General features: G+C 35.0%; 1 protein-coding gene across 1 annotated transcript in view; it reads left to right on the top strand.

Moving 5' to 3' along the window:
- Positions 1 to 15,531, top strand: part of LOC143245012 (cyclin-dependent kinase inhibitor 1C-like) — a 41,380-nt gene extending 25,849 nt beyond the window's left edge. Inside the window, exon 2 of the mRNA XM_076490767.1 lies at positions 15,246 to 15,531. Coding sequence (XP_076346882.1) covers positions 15,246 to 15,283 — 38 coding nt within the window. The 3' untranslated portion in view covers positions 15,284 to 15,531. The remainder of the gene's footprint in view (positions 1 to 15,245) is intronic.
- The last annotated feature ends 1,774 nt before the right edge of the window (positions 15,532 to 17,305 follow it).

The following is a 17,305-nucleotide window of genomic DNA, read 5'->3' as shown; positions in this document are numbered from 1 at the left end:
TCGCCTCTAATTTAGTGGTGTAAGTCTAAAGATAAGGAAGATAGTAATCACCACCCGCCGTCAACTATTGGGCTGCTCTTTTACTAATGAATAGTGGGATTGAAAGGGCGAACAAAAAATAAAGTGATTATATAAGAGTTTCTTTAGTAACGTAGCAGTAAAAACCTCTAAATATTTGAAGATAAAAGTTTTGACTGTCTCTAATGATGAGCTATTAAAAGATTTGAACATCTGCACTTGTCACTGCCGTGTTAGCATTTTACTATATTCGCTCTACGTTCATTAGAAATAATTCTGATGTAATTTGTTTGTATCAACTAGCTGGGTTAAGGCGTTCGAGTCGTAATCCGAAGGTCGCGAGTTCGAATCCCCGTCGCACCAAATGTGCTCCCCTTTCAGCCGTGAGGATGTTATAATATATTACGGTCAATCCTACTATTCATTGGTAAAAGAATAGCCCAAGAGTTGGCGGTGGGTGGTGATGGCTAGCTATCATCTTTCTAGTCTTAGACTGCTAAATTAGGAACGGATAGCGCAGATAGCCCTCGTGTAATTTTGCGCGAAATTCAAAAACAAAACATTTGCATCAGTGACGAATAAAATGTTTGCTTCGTGTTTGCCAGAAGTTTGCTTCGTCTTGAGAGATGGCTGAACGACACAAGTTTTCAGTTACGTTTTTTGTTTGATTTCATCAAGATACATCCCATTCTAGATGTAAGAAAATAATTATATTATTAATAAGCATTTGGACAAAAGACATAAATTTTTATAATAATTTCTGATTATTTTAAAATATAGGTTATATCCTATGTTTACCAGAAACATCTCTAATCAATTGTTAAATATCTTAGCATTTCGGTGTAGACGTATTAAACACTACCTGACCATGTACAGTTCCTGAAATAAAGAACGCTTTCTGAACACCTGAACATACCTTTGTGAAATATGCATAACAATTGTAGGGAGGAACTAGAGGATTTGGAACCCCTGAGGATTATCATTTTCATAAGATCAATTGTTTAGGACAAACACGAAGTTAAAATGAAACATAAAACTTGGTGGGACAAGTATATAGGCACTTTTAGGTTATGCAATTATTATTTCTAAAGAAATTTAAGCTTTCTTTTGAAATATGGTTTCTTACCGGTTCTACAGTGAATGGTGCTTCACGTGAAGTTTTTTTGTAAAGTTTGAAAGCCAAAAAAAAATCCTGAACTATAGGACACGAAAATAACGGTTTCAATAAGATTAAAATTGATGCATTGATTTATGACCTAAATCTCCTTTCTTCCTGGATCCCTGGCGAATCTCCACCTCACATACCTGCCCTGTCAGACCTCCTGTCATTCCAGAAGCAAGGAGACGATAACGTAAGTTGGGGAAATACAGTTTTTCTTAATAAATCACCGCGTTTTCTCAATTTCAGAAAGGAGGTTAAATTTCCCTCACGATGATATCATCTTAAGAAACTGTGACCTGTTCGAGCACCTGATGACGTCATAAGACGTGTTGCACCTGCGGCCTGTGATATCATCAGTTACGACTCCGAATCGTTAATGTGATGGGGTATTTAATTGTTCTGAACACTTATTAGAGTTGACGGAGCTTGCCAGCAAAAATATTATATGTAAAGTAAGGATAGAGTCTATCAACTTAAAGTTGATGTTATTATTTTAAAAGTTATTTCCATTATAACTGATCAGACTGGATCAAACTGCTGAAAGTCAAACTCTTTAAAGAATTTTATCTCACAATATCCTTTACTGTAAAAAGAAATATTCAATTCAGCAATTAGATTTTATGGAAAAGCAGCTGCTCTATTGATTTCTAAGATTGCCAATGGGCGGAGGGGTGGAATTCTATTAACATTCAACCACACCTCCCGGATTCCCTACCAGAGAATTTTCAATTTATTTAATAACTGATGAGTTTTCTCATCTCTATACACATCTTGTTCATATAAGCAAAGAACTAAACATTATGGTTGAAGATCCTTGAGTAAAGTTCAGTTATGGTTATAGTCAGTTTAAAAACTTACAATAACAACTGTTTACAGGTAATAAAAAGCAAGGTATTTGAAAACGCCTGCAAGCGATAAGTACAATAAAATAGCCAGTTATTAACGAGTATATACAACTATCTGTTGTGAAAAAAAACCAAAAACATAGGGGGCGAAATTTCGAAAGCCTTCCGTCTAAAGACGAAAGATATCTTTAAAAACTCCGTCCTCTACACTTGTGTTTTTGTTTGTTTGTTTGTTTTTGAATTTCGCGCAAAGCTGAACGAGGGCTATCTGCGTTAGTGGTCCTTAATTTAGCAGTGTAAGATTAGAGGGAAGATAGCTAATCATCGGCACCCATTAAGGTTTTAATATCCTACCAGCCGTCTTAAAAATACATTACTTCAAGTGGGTTTCTCGTCGCCACGTATTGCACTTTCAGTATTCGCGCACTTGAATCACTTAAACTGAAAGAAACAGAAAATATAAGGATTTCGTGACAGATGTGTGCTATGGAGACATGAACATCGTGACAGTGACCCACAAAAACTAAACAGCCAGACACTAAAAATGGCCAGAGAGGTGATGGAAGGATGATTGTTGTCGCTGAGAACAAAAAGGTCCGAGAGTATTTCCTTATAGAAAGTTTAATGCAGAATGTACGACAATCAGAGGGTATTTCCTTGTAGAAAGTTTAATGCAGAATGTACGACAATCAGAGGGTATTTCCTTATAGAAAGTTTAATGCAGAATGTGCGACAATCAGAGGGTATTTCCTTATAGAAAGTTTAATGCAGAATGTACGACAATCAGAGGGTATTTCCTTATAGAAAGTTTAATGCAGAATGTACTACAATCATTTTCTTAGTTATACTAACATGGCAAAAGTCCGAATCTACCGGTGTAAAGTTCAAAAGGTCCAAAATTTGGAAAGCAAGGGTAGGGGTACAAGAACTGATACTGTATTTAATACTTCACAGTCAAAATAACTTTCAAAACACTAAAAGTTTGACATCACAATCAAAATGTCATTTAATAGTAGGAAATGTTACAAAATTTTGTCTAAATTTTGATAACTTCTATAATTTTCAACATTGAAACTAATAATCTAAAACTGTTTTTGTTTATGATAACATTACTGTGTGCGTACTATGATTTTTCTATTTACGAGCTTCATTCTTCATGTGGAAAAATGCACGGGTGTGACCTCTTGTTAGAGTGACGGACTTTGAATTCGGAAGAGCATGATTTGCTTTATTATGTCTTCGTATTTTAAGACCGTGAGTGCGTTATTAAAATGAAAATAAAAAAGAAAGGGAAAATTCGTGAATAAATTTTATAAGGCAAGAAACTTTCCTCTATTGGGCGTTCAAGGACTTGGTTGTTCCTTTTCGCCCCGTTCGATAGTGTTTGGTTCGAGTGGAGAAATGGAGATTTTGTACTACATAATGGAGAACATAATAATAACTTAACTTCAACTTAATCAAAATTGCAGAAATGTTTGTAGAATGGTGATAATATTCCAATATTTTATTTAAGTTGCCCAAGAAATACAGGTAGGTGATGTTGACTACTCCTTAGTCTGCAAACTTATACACAGCTAGCGTAGGTGGCTCTTGTGTAGCTTTGCAAGAATATACGAAAACAACAACCAATAAGAAATAAATGCCGTAGTTTTATAGAAAGTGTTTTTCAAGTGTTTTGTTTTTCTTTAACGTGGTCCTATTCACTTTTAATTAACTGATACATTTAGTCTAAGACAATGTGTTTGGGAATATTGGGCAAAGCCATCCTTATCCCGAATACTTTTAAAATTATTTCTAGATGTATTTACATTATGTTAGAAAAGGTTTTAGTGGTAGCATATTTTTTAGATATTTGTTATGTTTAATATTTTGCTGATGTTTGGCCATTTTTGCATTCAGGGAATAAAACTGATTCACGATTTCTCATTTATGAGATGTCATATTGGAATTTATTAAAACATTGCGTCAAATTTATTATGAAGATTTCCCTAGTTCTTTCTCGAATCAATATTCTGTTGTTTTTTTTTCAAATGATTTCATAATGATAAAGTTGTTGTTTTTTTATTTCACGGAAAGCTACTCGAGGGCTATCTGCGCTAGCCGTCCCTAATATAGCAGTGTAAGACTAGAGGGAAGACAGCTAGTCATCACCACCCATGGCCAACTCTTGGCCTACTCTTTTACCAACTAATAGTAAAATTGACTGTCACATTATAACGCCCCCCCTCCCCCCCATGGCTGAAGGGGCGAGCATGTTTAGTGCGACGGTAATTCGAACTCGCTACCCTCAGATTACGAGCCAAGCGCCTGAACTACCTGGCCATACCAGGCCTTGTTGATAAATTTTACCCGCTATATTACAGACTGCGTTAGATTGAAACATAATTTCTCTCACGTGATAAATGAAGCCGGTGAGTGATAATAAAAAAAAAGTATGCAGATGATTCCTTTATTAAACAATAAGAAAAAGCTGGATTTATATATTTGAATACTTAAGTAAAAACAAATAACCAAGTTAATCTCAAATTTCGTAATCTTTTCTGCTTTTGGTTAATATTATGACCCTATAGTAAAAAAAAATCCTTAATGTCAGTTGTCATAGGTTTCTTGCCTTAAAATGTTGTTCTGGATAAGTAAAATTTCATAATCGGTCTTGTATCATAAACATTTGTGGAAAACCAGTTGTGCTAATATCCTTTACCTTTCTAGATTTTGAACTTTTGAATTTCAACTCGGTACATTTCTGATGTAACTAAGACTATAATTTTCGTATTTTGCATGAAATTTCTTATCATAAAACGCCTTCAGACCCTTTGGTCTCTACCACAACAACAAATCTCCCACCACCTATTGGACCATAAATAACGAGCCAAAAGAAAGGAGAGAGAATCGCAAGTACTTATAGGTCGTTTTTGGGAAAATTCAAGTCATAAAGCCTTGTAAATATTGTGGACTATCCAACGTAAACCAAAAACCTTATGTTTATAAAAATGAAATAAATATATATGAAGGGGTAAATGTTTACTTAGAATTACACATATGGATGTACTTTGAACAAAATATTGTTGGGTTTCAGCTTACTTGATTCAAAGACGTAGAGTTAATCAGATGAGGTTAAAAGGATAAACTGTAATACGTCAAGAACAGTAATACAACACTGCCTGTCGTTTAGATTATGTAAAATGTTAGTTTATTACTAATATTTTGTCATCGTACGTCAAGATTGATAAAATAAGTCCAGTTAATATTAATATTGTTTTATTATAAAATTTCCCACATTCCCATTTAGCTAATGCTCCACTCTTGTAGAAAGTCGCATCTGTTGTGTAAACGACATTTCTTCTTGTATTTCATTTATCAGTATGACACTCTCTATACGTGCGGCATATAAGTCTTAAAGTAACACCCATTGTATCCAATGTATCATAGTAGTCTCGTGCCATTTTTGTTCGCAAGCCGAGTTTGTTTAATGCTACATCGACGAGATAAGTGTGTGTCTCTGGCACGCAAGCCACATTTTTCTAGTTATTTTAATACATTGTACATATTCGGCCACATTGTTTGGTTACTATTTAACATTCTCAGTTTTTGTATAAGATTTTGAAGCCATAATGATATTTACATCTTGACTTTGTACATGGTGTAACACTGATAATATTTTTTTTCCTATATAAAAAAAATATATCCCATCTGCTACACGTTGGGATTACAATCTGTCTGGATTACAATCTGAATTGTCTTGCTCATAAGGGATTTGTACGTTGGATAAGAACCTGTACTTGGCAGCAGCCAGGGTGCCATAAATGTTTTGTATGTCTCTAACATCATTGCCTGAGTTACAGTCTACACGTGAAATTGTTTCTCCTGCATGATTTACTGCAGATGTCGTAGGTTGGCTACGATACTAGCCTGATTTCTGCCATCCAGCAAACTATTACAGGTATTATGCGGGGTTACACTCTCCGATTATTTGTATTACAGCCATTCTTACTGCATAGTATTTTCTGACTGGTCTCTGATACAGTTCGTTTTAATACAATAGAAAGGGGTTAATCCCATAATATTTGTATTTCATATTAATTTTATTCACTGTTTCTATAATCGTATTCTGACTTTTAGGTCAGTTACACATGCTTAACGAAATAACAGGAACACTTTATTGGATGTCCATCTACTACTTAGGCCATATTAGTTTGACTTCTTTCAAATTTTATCCTTTCTTCATGAAAGGCATGGCCAGGTGGGTTAAGGCGTTTGACTCGTAATCTGAGGGTCGCGGGTTCGAATCCCTGTCGCACCAAACATGCTCGCCCTTTCAGCCGTGGGGCGTTATAATGTGACGGTCAATCCCACTATTCGTTGGTAGAAAGTTGGCGGTGGGTGGTGATGACTAGCTGCCTTTTATTGTATTATACTGCAAAATTAGGGACGGCTAGCGCAGATAGTCCTTGAATAGCTCTGCGTGAAATTAAAAAAACAAACAATCATTAAATGACCACTGTTAACCCCTTTCCAACAAACGGTTGTAGCTCAAGTTTTAGTAATGACAGTAATAAGGCATATTGATAAAAAAAATTGTAAATTTAAATGAATAAATTAATATTAAATATAATGGTAAGACTATTTAATTCCCGTGAACCGATAACTTAGTCCTGCTCGAACCTTTGTTTTCCAGAATAAAGATATCGCAAAGTTGTTTTTTTTATTATTGTCGTAACCCTGCCAAACCAAACATACTCACCCTTTTAGCCGTTGGGGCGTTATAAAGAGACAGTCAATCCCATGTCGTTGGTAAAAGAGTAGCCCAAGAGTTGGCGGTGGGTGGTGGTGACTAGCTGCCATCTTTTTAATCTTACAATGCTAAATTAAGGACGGCTAGCGTAGATAGCCTTCGCGTAGCTTTGCGCGAAATTCAAACCAATCCAAACCAAACCAATCTCATTATTCGTTGGTAAATGATTAGCCCAAACGTTAGCGGTGGGTGGTAATGATTAGCCGTCTTCCTCTAGTGTTACACTACTAAATTAGAGACGGCTAGCTGAAATAGCCATCGTGTAGCTTTGTTAGAAATTAAAAACAAACAAATTATAAGTATTGATTCTCACTGAACGAATGTGACAAAGCTATAATACATTAAAAGTATCTATATATTTTTGTAATATCAGTTTACGTTTATTATCATTTTAACTAACTATCGTACATGAAAAGGTTTAGAGGGAAATGTTGCATACGAAGTTTACCTCTTACAAATTTACAACAATTGCAGAAAAAATTGCAGATTTCTACTCAATACTTTAATGTAAAGAAAACACCCTTTTTAGTGTTCATTTTTTATCATACAGAAACATAAGCTTCAGGGAATCCAGTGGCAGATGTGCTTGAACATTTCATTTATATTTAAAATAAAACGCATGAGTTGCCTTAGCTAAACATTCAGCTCAGAACTCGGTGGAATTTTCAGAGTCGTCTGTCTGTCTGTTTCTTTCTCCATCAACACGTTAACTCGACAAAGGTTGAAACTCAAGCCACAAGATCTTTATTGTGAAATTAACCGTGGGTTATAATACCGTTATATTTAAAAACATTGTCCAAAGAATTATCACGTGTGATACAGTAAATCAGAAACAAACGGAATACAACAAATAAATAAAGAATAAAAAAGTTAATTTTTTTCCTCGGTTACGTGTTTCAGACATGTTAAACAAGCTCATGAATGACTAATTAGAAAACTGTCCAGGCATCTTCTCGATAATCTGTTCTGTTTCCTGACAACAATACTTTCAATGTCACACATTAAGTTTAATCCCACGTGACATCTCTATGACATTATATCACATCTCAATGGTTGCAGGTGTTGTTTTTTTTTTTTTTTAGAGTTGTTTGATCCTGTCAGTAAATGCGTCTTTGTATTTGTCAGTAAAATTCGAAAGTGAGTTGATTTAGAGCCAATTTGGAAATAAGGTTTACGAGAAAAAACACATGTTCACATATTTATGATATTCTGGGGTGTAAATTGCGGAGAATAAAACGTGTGAAATTGTGTGGATTTTCTTTCGTCTAATTATTTACACATTAGATGATTTAATTTTCTACTCAGCTTATCCTTCATCTAATTGAAGCGTTCTGTCGATGAATTTTTGTCAGTGCACAATCCAAGGAGCATTGTGCAATTTTTAATTATAAACAGCTGACTATAAGGAGGCAATGGAAGCAATAGTCATTTTAACTTTACACATTATTATTACTACTAATTATTAAACAACACTTTATTGTTATGTTCATTTTAACCACCTTATACTCCAGGCTAATAAGATTATTTTAATATTTATTCTATTACTGTTTTATGCTTGGGGAGCTCAGAACTGACTATGGCACAGCCTGTGTTTCCTCTAATAATCTACTCAACATTTTACTAGATATAACTTTCAATTCATTTGGATTTATCTAGCTACTTGTCCTTTCTCACGTTTTCATCCTCACTTCCTTTCCCTCTAGTTTTTCCAGTTGAAGAATGTCATATATTTGCCATCGTTTACTCTATCTTTAGCTTACATATTACTTCAGGTCACTCATGTGTTGCATCTTATCAGCTGGTTGGTACATTTTCTCATCGAATGATATGCTGCTGTGTAGAGTGAAACACGAATCATTAAGAGATAAATATTCCAGTTTCTCAAAGGTTTTACCAATGATCTTTGGACAAATCATGCTATTGGTTTACAGGGAGTAAGATCCTTTCACGTTCTTCACTGTTAGTGGTCATCTACATTAGTGTATTATCTTTGGTTTGACCTTCTGCTCTGAACGTGCTGTTCTGTTTTTGTTACTGATCATTCAATTACTGGATGCCCTTATCTCAATACGATTCCAGCCTATCCAGTCACATCTTTCCTGGCTGAGCTATCTGTTGCTCTGACTAGTGCTGGTATTTTCTCGTATATTTATTACATGAGCTGTTTGAGCAAGTTCTAACCTTCACTTCCACATCCTGCCAGTCTTCATTGTGTTTACCTTAATACCACCTGCATGGTAAATACTCATGTTGTTTGCCAGTGAACGTATCTTTCGTTGTTAATTTCTATTCTATACTTTATGCAGCTTGAATTTTACTGACTTTTATGATTATCCATTTTATGCATTTATGGTTATTCATCTTGTTAAAACGATGATACACTTGCTACGTTATCTGGGTTGTAGTACAGTTAAGAAAGATAAAACTCTTCACTGATTTCTCTCGCAGATGATTGATATGTACAGTCTCTATCCGGTGTATCACAACATCAAGAAACAGGTCAGAATTTTTATCTAGAATTCTTGTGTCTGCATTATTCCACATCATGAACAGTTGATAAATGGAAACGAAATTAAGTAAATATTAAATTAGATATATGAGTAACTTAACTATTGGACATTATCTAATATAACTCAAGAAAGGTGATAAAATTATTCCATTAATTACAAATTCATTAGTCTTACATCAGTCGTGGGAAAAGTTTTGTAAAGTCTGTTAAAAGATGTTCTGCTATGTCATTTAATAAAGTTTAGAATTGTATTTGATAGTGAATATAATAGTTCTACAAAGGGAAAATCTTGCCTTACAAATCTCTTGACATTTTTTGGAAGGATTAATGCTTATGTAGATAAGGGTAATGGTGTATATTTTGTATATGTTGATTTTCATGAAGCATTTCACAATTGTTTGTTTGTTTTTGAATTTCGCACAAAGCTACTCGAGGGCTATCTGTGCTAGCCGACCCTAAGTTAGCAGTGTAAGACTAGAGGGAAGGCAGCTAGTCATCACCACCCACCGCCAACTCTTGGGCTACTCTTTTACCAACAAATAGTGCGATTGACCGTCACATTATAACGCCCCACGGCTGAAAGGGCGAACATGTTTGGCGCGACGGGAATGCGAACCTGCGACCCTCGGATTACGAGTCGCACACCTTAACACGCTTGGCCATGCCGGGCCACAGCATTTGACAAAGTGTCACATAAAAAACTTGTAACAAAGATATCCTTATAAGTGTGGGGGATAAGTTAGCAAATTGGATAGAAGAATGGCTGGATGGAAGAAAGTAGAATTTAGTCAAACTGGATTAATATCACAAGTAGGGTACCTGAGGGCTTAGATTTAGGACCTTTGCTCTTTTTGACTTACATCAATGTAAGAATAGTCAATAGATTATTTAAATTTTCAGATGATATTGATATCTTGGATGTTGCTAATTGTAAAGAGAATGCTGTTGGTTTACACAATGATTTTTTATTTTTAAACTTATATTAATTTGGTCGTTAATTGAACAGCCGAGACAGATCAGTGAGTCCTATGTTATTCTAAAACGTTATGTCATGTTGTATGCCAGCGGTGTGAAGATTGGAATGTCTGTGTGAGATCTGGTCGTCAACACTCAACAGACTTTCTCCGCTTGTATGGACATATTATAATCTATGATTTGCTGCGTGAGTTGTTTGCAACAATTACGTCATCAACATATGTCGCTTCATAGCTTTACAGTGCTCAGACGAGAACAGTTTTGTTTAGATTGTGAAAAACCAGAGCTTATATAAAAAATATCCAGACCCCTTTTTGACAAATTACGGTTGACGTTGTCTGGTTTTAAGCAGAGACATTAGCTTATTTGCCAAAATTCCTAACAGCATAGTAATAATGTCTATCTACAGTGCTGTGTATGGATATCTTGACACTTGAAGTATGGATATCTTGGTATCTCTTCCCATCTTGGAAAGACCTTCAGGTCTCGCACGAGTCTTTTTGCTGTTATTGTTATTCATATATTTTACGTTACTATTACCATATATACCTTCACTGTGTATCGACCTTTGAAAGGTGTAGAAGACATCAACATTGAGTTATTTCTCAGCTCCATCTGTAGTTTTTCTTCATCATTAACTGACTGGTTATTTCAGCTTTCTCTATTTTCTCTTCCATTGACAAAAGTTTTATTTTGGAGTATTTCACATCACCTGTTCCTGGTAAAGAATCAATCTTTGTAGCTCAGGGTTTTCTTTCGTGTCATCCATCAGAATTATCGGTTTATAACATGTTTATATTTTATGCCTTCAACTCCATTTCAGATTTTGCATGGTTTTCAATTTCTTAGACTTCTAAGATGAACCTAAGCTAAGTAAAACCAAGGTTTGGAATGTACTTGATGTACTTTTGAATGCAGGTGCTGGGAAGAATATTTATAAATGAAACGTACTGTAGATGTTATCACAGGACCTGGAATAACGTTTGAAAAAGTTTATAACTTTAATATCCTTGACAATAAAATTGCTTAAAGACAAAGCCCATGCTCTCATAATCATTCACTGTATTGGATTTTTAGGCCTGATTTTGTTAGACCTAGGAGGGTCAGGTACACCTTCGATCTCTTCCTTCCATCTAAGAGTAGATTTTTGTTCATTTATTTTTATTGCTCTATAAGATTTCATGGTTAATTTCTTTTCCTTCTCAGATAATTTTGGTCATTTTTATTGTTTAAAACTCTTGCTTCTTGGTGTTGTTGTTTGATCGCGTTTACACCGCAAGATGTTTCCATGGGCTCCACGCTAATGATGTATATAGATTGGTTAAGTTTAATTAATCAACATAGAATTTTTACGTAATTACACATAATTCACTGATAGAGTCTGACGAAATGTCCTGCATTCACACTACAGTATACTGCAATAATTATGTAATATTAAATTTGTTTCAGTACATATAGAACAAACCCTTTCTTAAAGTAAATTTTAAAATTGAAATATTTCATTAATGCCCAACTAGCACTAAGTAACCATTTTAATAATTATTTATTTATTTGAAGCCAAAGGTACTTCTGATTTCGTCCATCACGTATTGTGTATCTCTCCAAGCTGCTTATTAGGTCGTTTTATTTTATTTTTATCTTTATAATATTTGGGCAAATTTTCAAGAAGCCTGTCAGATAACCAAGAGACCTTTATGTATGTTTGTAAAAGGTTATATTTGTTGTACGTGGTCTTTTATAACATTTTTCCGAATATAATGTTATGTATTTTCTGTAAGTGTTCTATCTGTGTATCATAAACGTTTAACCATTGCCGCGACGGGCCTAATGTATGGTTTATATATTTTAAGTGTAGTGTCTGATGAATCCCTTGATTATTACCTGTCAGACATTCAAGACACCTCGCGCTAAACAAGATCCGAGTTTTTATACTCTTAATATGATGAATCCGCATTAGTTTTGAATCTTAAATTAATCTTCAGTATTATGCAGACATGGCGACTTTGAGGAGTGTCCACCTACATAAAGCCCCCCAGTGGCTCAGGGTTTCGATACTCGTGGTGGGCAGTGCACAGTTAGCCCACTGTGTAGCTTTGTGCTTAATTGAAAACAACAACAACCACCTACATACACTTAAGATTTCCTTCTGCTTTATATATTTGATTTTGTGAATAATGTTACCCGTGATTTAGGGAGAAATACTATCCTAATTCTTCATTTTTCACTTAATTATTTTATTTCTTTCAATAATTGTTGTATATCTTAATGCTTTTTAAGGATTTGAGACACTCAAATGGCCCCATTGTCTGCAAAACGTGCTCGTGAATCAATCAATCAGTGTCGGTATTTAGATTGTGACCTTTTCGGCGGGGGATGGGTTCAAGTTCACTTTTGACCTACTCACCCCTCTGTAGAGTGGTTTGTTTTAGTCACTGTAAATGTTAATGGTGTATTAACACGAGGGCTGGAATTAGCTTTTAAGTGAACACTTCGTCCGACCCTTTTTATAGGACATGTCCATGTATAACACACTGTTAACATTTATGCGTAGTGAAAACTTCTCGGTAATCACTCGCGCAGTTTTCACTAGTTAATATGTATTTACATACATATTCTAAGAATAAACTCATAATATATTAATCTAATGATATATTGTAATATCTAACTATAGGTCGATTATTTATTATAATTAGTGTATTTTTTTAATAAGGTGAGGATACTATTCCATCATGTGTAAGATATTTCTGTTAAAAGGTAATTTTTATACAGATTTTTAAGGAAGTAGTACTTCATTGTCATATGTTGGAGTCTGAAAGATATATATATGTATATAAGACATATTTGAATACTTACTTACTTGATACTTTGTTACTAGTGTTTTGTTTTGAGTAGTTTCTGTATTTTGTTCATAATGTTCTGTGATATATTGTACCAGGTTGGACGTGTACATTCCAATACTGGACTGACATATGTTTTGCAGATTTTGAGAATGTTTATAGGTGTTGTACCTTTGTTTCTACCTAAAACTTCGTATAATTAAAGCGTTTCCCTGCCCTGTTTGTCACTTCATTATGTGTGCTTTTTTTTTTCCTATTTAGTTTTGAATCATATGTAATCCACAGGAATTTTGCTGATATGGCGTTCTGGAGGCAAATTCTTGATAGAAATAGTACTGGGGAACTTTTTGTCATTTTTAATTGTTTTGTATAGTAAAGTAATTGTGTTTTGACATGGTTATTTTAATTCTACAAAAATAATCAGTGTTACTGAATTCTGTTTAGTTATGGTTATGCTGTTTAGTTATGGTTGTGCTGTTTAGTTATGGTTATGCTGTTTAGTTATGCTACTTTTTACTATTGCCGATGCTTGTGAATTTTTCCATGTTGGCACGACGTTCAATGGTTTGGTTCGTTTTGTATTTCGCACAAAGCTACACGCGGGTTATCTGCGCTAGCCGTCTCTAACTTAATAGTGAAAGGGAAGACAGCTAGTTATCATCACCCACCGTTGCAAACTCTTGGACTGCAACGAACAGCGAGACTGGTCCTTATATTACAACGCTCCCACCGTTGAAGGAGCGAGCGTATTTGGTGAGGGGAATTCATGACTCGAAGATTGCGAGTAAAACTCCCTAACCACCAGACCATGCCCCAGACACTGATGTTCTATGTAATGATTGGTCAAACATTTAAAAGAAATATAGTTAAATTAATTACTAAAACCAATGAACCATTGTGCCTCCCTGTGCGACAAAGATAAAGCTATGGACATGGAAAGATAAAATCCAGGGTTCGATTTCCGATGGTGGACACAACAGATAGCCCAATAAAACATTTATGAACGTAAACCATTGTACGTGCCAAAGTACATAAATGATTGTTTTACATATTCATTCCGAAGCGTATAATTTAAAAATAAAAGATAAAAGCAAACTCTGGTTCAAGGACTATATCGTAAAAGTATAAAGCAAAGCACACTACTTATATCGTATATTCACATTTATAAAGTAAAACTACTAAGTTAGTTTCGTCTAAAAGGCATTTTTCAAAGTTAAACGTAAATACAATTGTTCAAACACAGAACAAATAATAACTGGTATAAGAGAAATAATTCGAACGAATAATAAGAAAATACGCAGTTTCACTTACGATCAAGTGTCAGTATAAATTAGTTCTATAAAAACAAAAACTACATGGGTGAAATCAGTTTTGGTGGTACAGTGTTAAATTTAGCGATCAGTGTTTTATTTTTTGTAGTTTACTTTTTCTGATTAAATTTATTTCTTGTTTCTACTTCCTTTTGAAACAAATTAGATAATCAATGTTTAACCATTGCACGCATTTCTCTGTTGAACAAATAGATCTTTGATTTGTTCTAGAACCAAGTTTTTAGCTCAAGTCTACTTCTTTTACTTGTGGAACTTGTAATTTTATAAACACTATCCCTATATTATATTGGTTTTTTGCCTATGCAACATAGTTCAATATTGTTTTTGTTATTTTCAGTACAGTGGAGCTTTCAGAAGGTTTTAACTTACTGTTAAACTAAAATATTGGAATATTTTCTTTTCTCTTTGAATTTCGCGCAAAGCTACACGAGAACTATTTGCGCTGCCGTCCCTAATTTAGCAGTGTAAGACTAGAGGGAAAGCAACTAGTCATCACCACCCACCGACACCTCTTGGGTTACTCTTTTACCAACAAATAGCGGGATTGACCACCACATTATAATGCCCTCACGGCTGAAATGGCGAGTATGTTTGGTGAGACGGAGATTCGGACCCGCGACCCACAGGTTACGAGTCGAGCGCTTTAACCACCTGGCCATTCCGGGAGATTGGAATAGCATAGAAAGGCACCAATGGTAGGCAATATAGAATGTTTACTTAGTTTCTTCTGTTTAATAATCATTTGTCACTTTGTAACAAACGTGTTCTGTTTTTAGGGTATTTTGCAAAGCTGCAAACAGGTTACGTTCATTGACCGTCCCTTATTTTGAACTGATAGGCTCAGAGAAAAGGAAACGAGTAGTTGGCATCCGCCGTCAACTCTTTGACAACTCCAATTGAGTAGTGGGATTTGATCTTCACTTTTCAGACAACTCCCTACTCCAACATGTGGAGCGTAATTTTACGGCAACGGCACGTATAGCAACACTTGGATCAACAGTCCAACATGTTAACCACAAGACCACGCCCGACAAAGTATTTTTTGAGAACAGAGCGATGACGTGCTCGTTGTGTGTAAAATTAGATGTATTACATCTAATTACAGGTTTTCCAAGAGCATTCTGTTTCAATAATTAAATAAAACCAGTATTAAGAGTAAAAATATTTTTATTTCTTGCTTTTGAAGTTCATATGTCATGCTGTGTTGTTGCTTACAGAGGTCATAATTCTTCTGGTAATTTATGGCATACGCACGCATTACTGACGTCAGGACAGTACATAATGGCAGTGTCAAGCGTCTTTTGAAGTCATTTTAGCGTATGATGACTGACTGACAGACAACACACTCTGTATAGTGGTTAAGACATATGATTCCTCGGCCCCCTTTCGGGGAAATAAGTGTACAGATGTGCATGATTCTTTGTCGTTTTGTTTCTTTTTTGAATTTGTAAACTTGTTTTTAAAGTTCGTTCTTTATACGGAACGTTTTAATTAAAATTGTAACTCAACGAGAAAGTTCACTTGTAGGTTACTTATAGAGGTTAGTATGTCCTTTATGGAATCAGTTATTACAAAATGAACGCTTTTTAATGATTGTTGGTATATTAGATCTCATTGTTTATGATTCAGTAACATTGTAAGCGAATTTTATTCACGTTAGCATATAAAACACTTATGATATCCATTGTATTTACCACAAACGCATCCTCACTCTAGCTGTAGAGTTGGTAATTAAATATATAATAAGCATTTCTCAGTATGTACGCTAGGGCCGTTTGTAATACATCAGTAGATAAGCCAGCAAGATGTGTCTCAAGTGATTGTTTGAATTTAGGCCTAACATTGCTGTTTCAATATCATAGCTAGGAGCAACATATTACCCCACTACAAATTGCGCTAAGTATTTTGCAATTTATTTTAGAAATTATGAGTATTAATGATGCAATGCGAAATTAAATATAATTTTACCAGAATATTAGAGAAGATAGTTCATGGTTTCCTTTTGAAATTACATTTATTCACTGGACTGGTTTTATAGTACTCCTGAAGTGTGTGTTACTTTGAAGTGCTCGATCGCAGTGCTTTAAATTGTTAAAGAGCTTCTATTTTAATCTCACTATCGAAGTTAATATAACTGGAATCAACTTGTTGAAAGTTTTGGCATGACGATAATCTATGATAACACATTCACTTCTTTAATTTCATGAGAGTACATTCACTTTATGAAAAGTAATTATTGAGAATATCGATAGGTTCAAATGAACAGATGTTCGTTGATTACTGAATGCTGAAACTTAATCATATAATACAGATAAATGGCTTAAAAATTTATCAAGCATACGAGTGACGTGTTTTAAAGAATTAAAAGGAAATTTGAAAGTTCCATTACTAACTACTAGTAAGCCACTATTTTAAAAGCTTTATCATATCTATCCATCTAAATCTATATCTATCTTTGGTTTGTTTTGAATGTCGCGCAAAGCTACACGAAGGCTATTTGCGCTAGCCGTCCCTAATTTTGCAGTGTAGGACTAGAGGGAAGGCAGCTAGTCATCACAAACCACCGCCAACTTTTGGGCTACTCTTTTACCAACGAGTAGTGGGATTGACCGTCACATAATAACGCCCTCACGGCTGAAAGGGCGAGCATGTTTGGTGTGATGGAGATTCGAACCCGCGACCCTCAGATGACGGTCAATCACACTATTCGTTGGTAAAAGAGTAGCCCAAGAGTTGGCGGTGGGTGGTGATGACTAGCTGCCTTCCCTCTAGTCTTACACTGCTACATTAGGGACGGCTAGCACAGATAGCCCTCAAGTGGCTTTGTGCGAAGTTC

Source organism: Tachypleus tridentatus, chromosome 1 (genome assembly GCF_004210375.1).
Source record: "Tachypleus tridentatus isolate NWPU-2018 chromosome 1, ASM421037v1, whole genome shotgun sequence".
In the NCBI taxonomy this organism is placed as follows: domain Eukaryota; kingdom Metazoa; phylum Arthropoda; class Merostomata; order Xiphosura; family Limulidae; genus Tachypleus; species Tachypleus tridentatus.
This window is presented reverse-complemented; position numbering and strand designations above follow the sequence as displayed.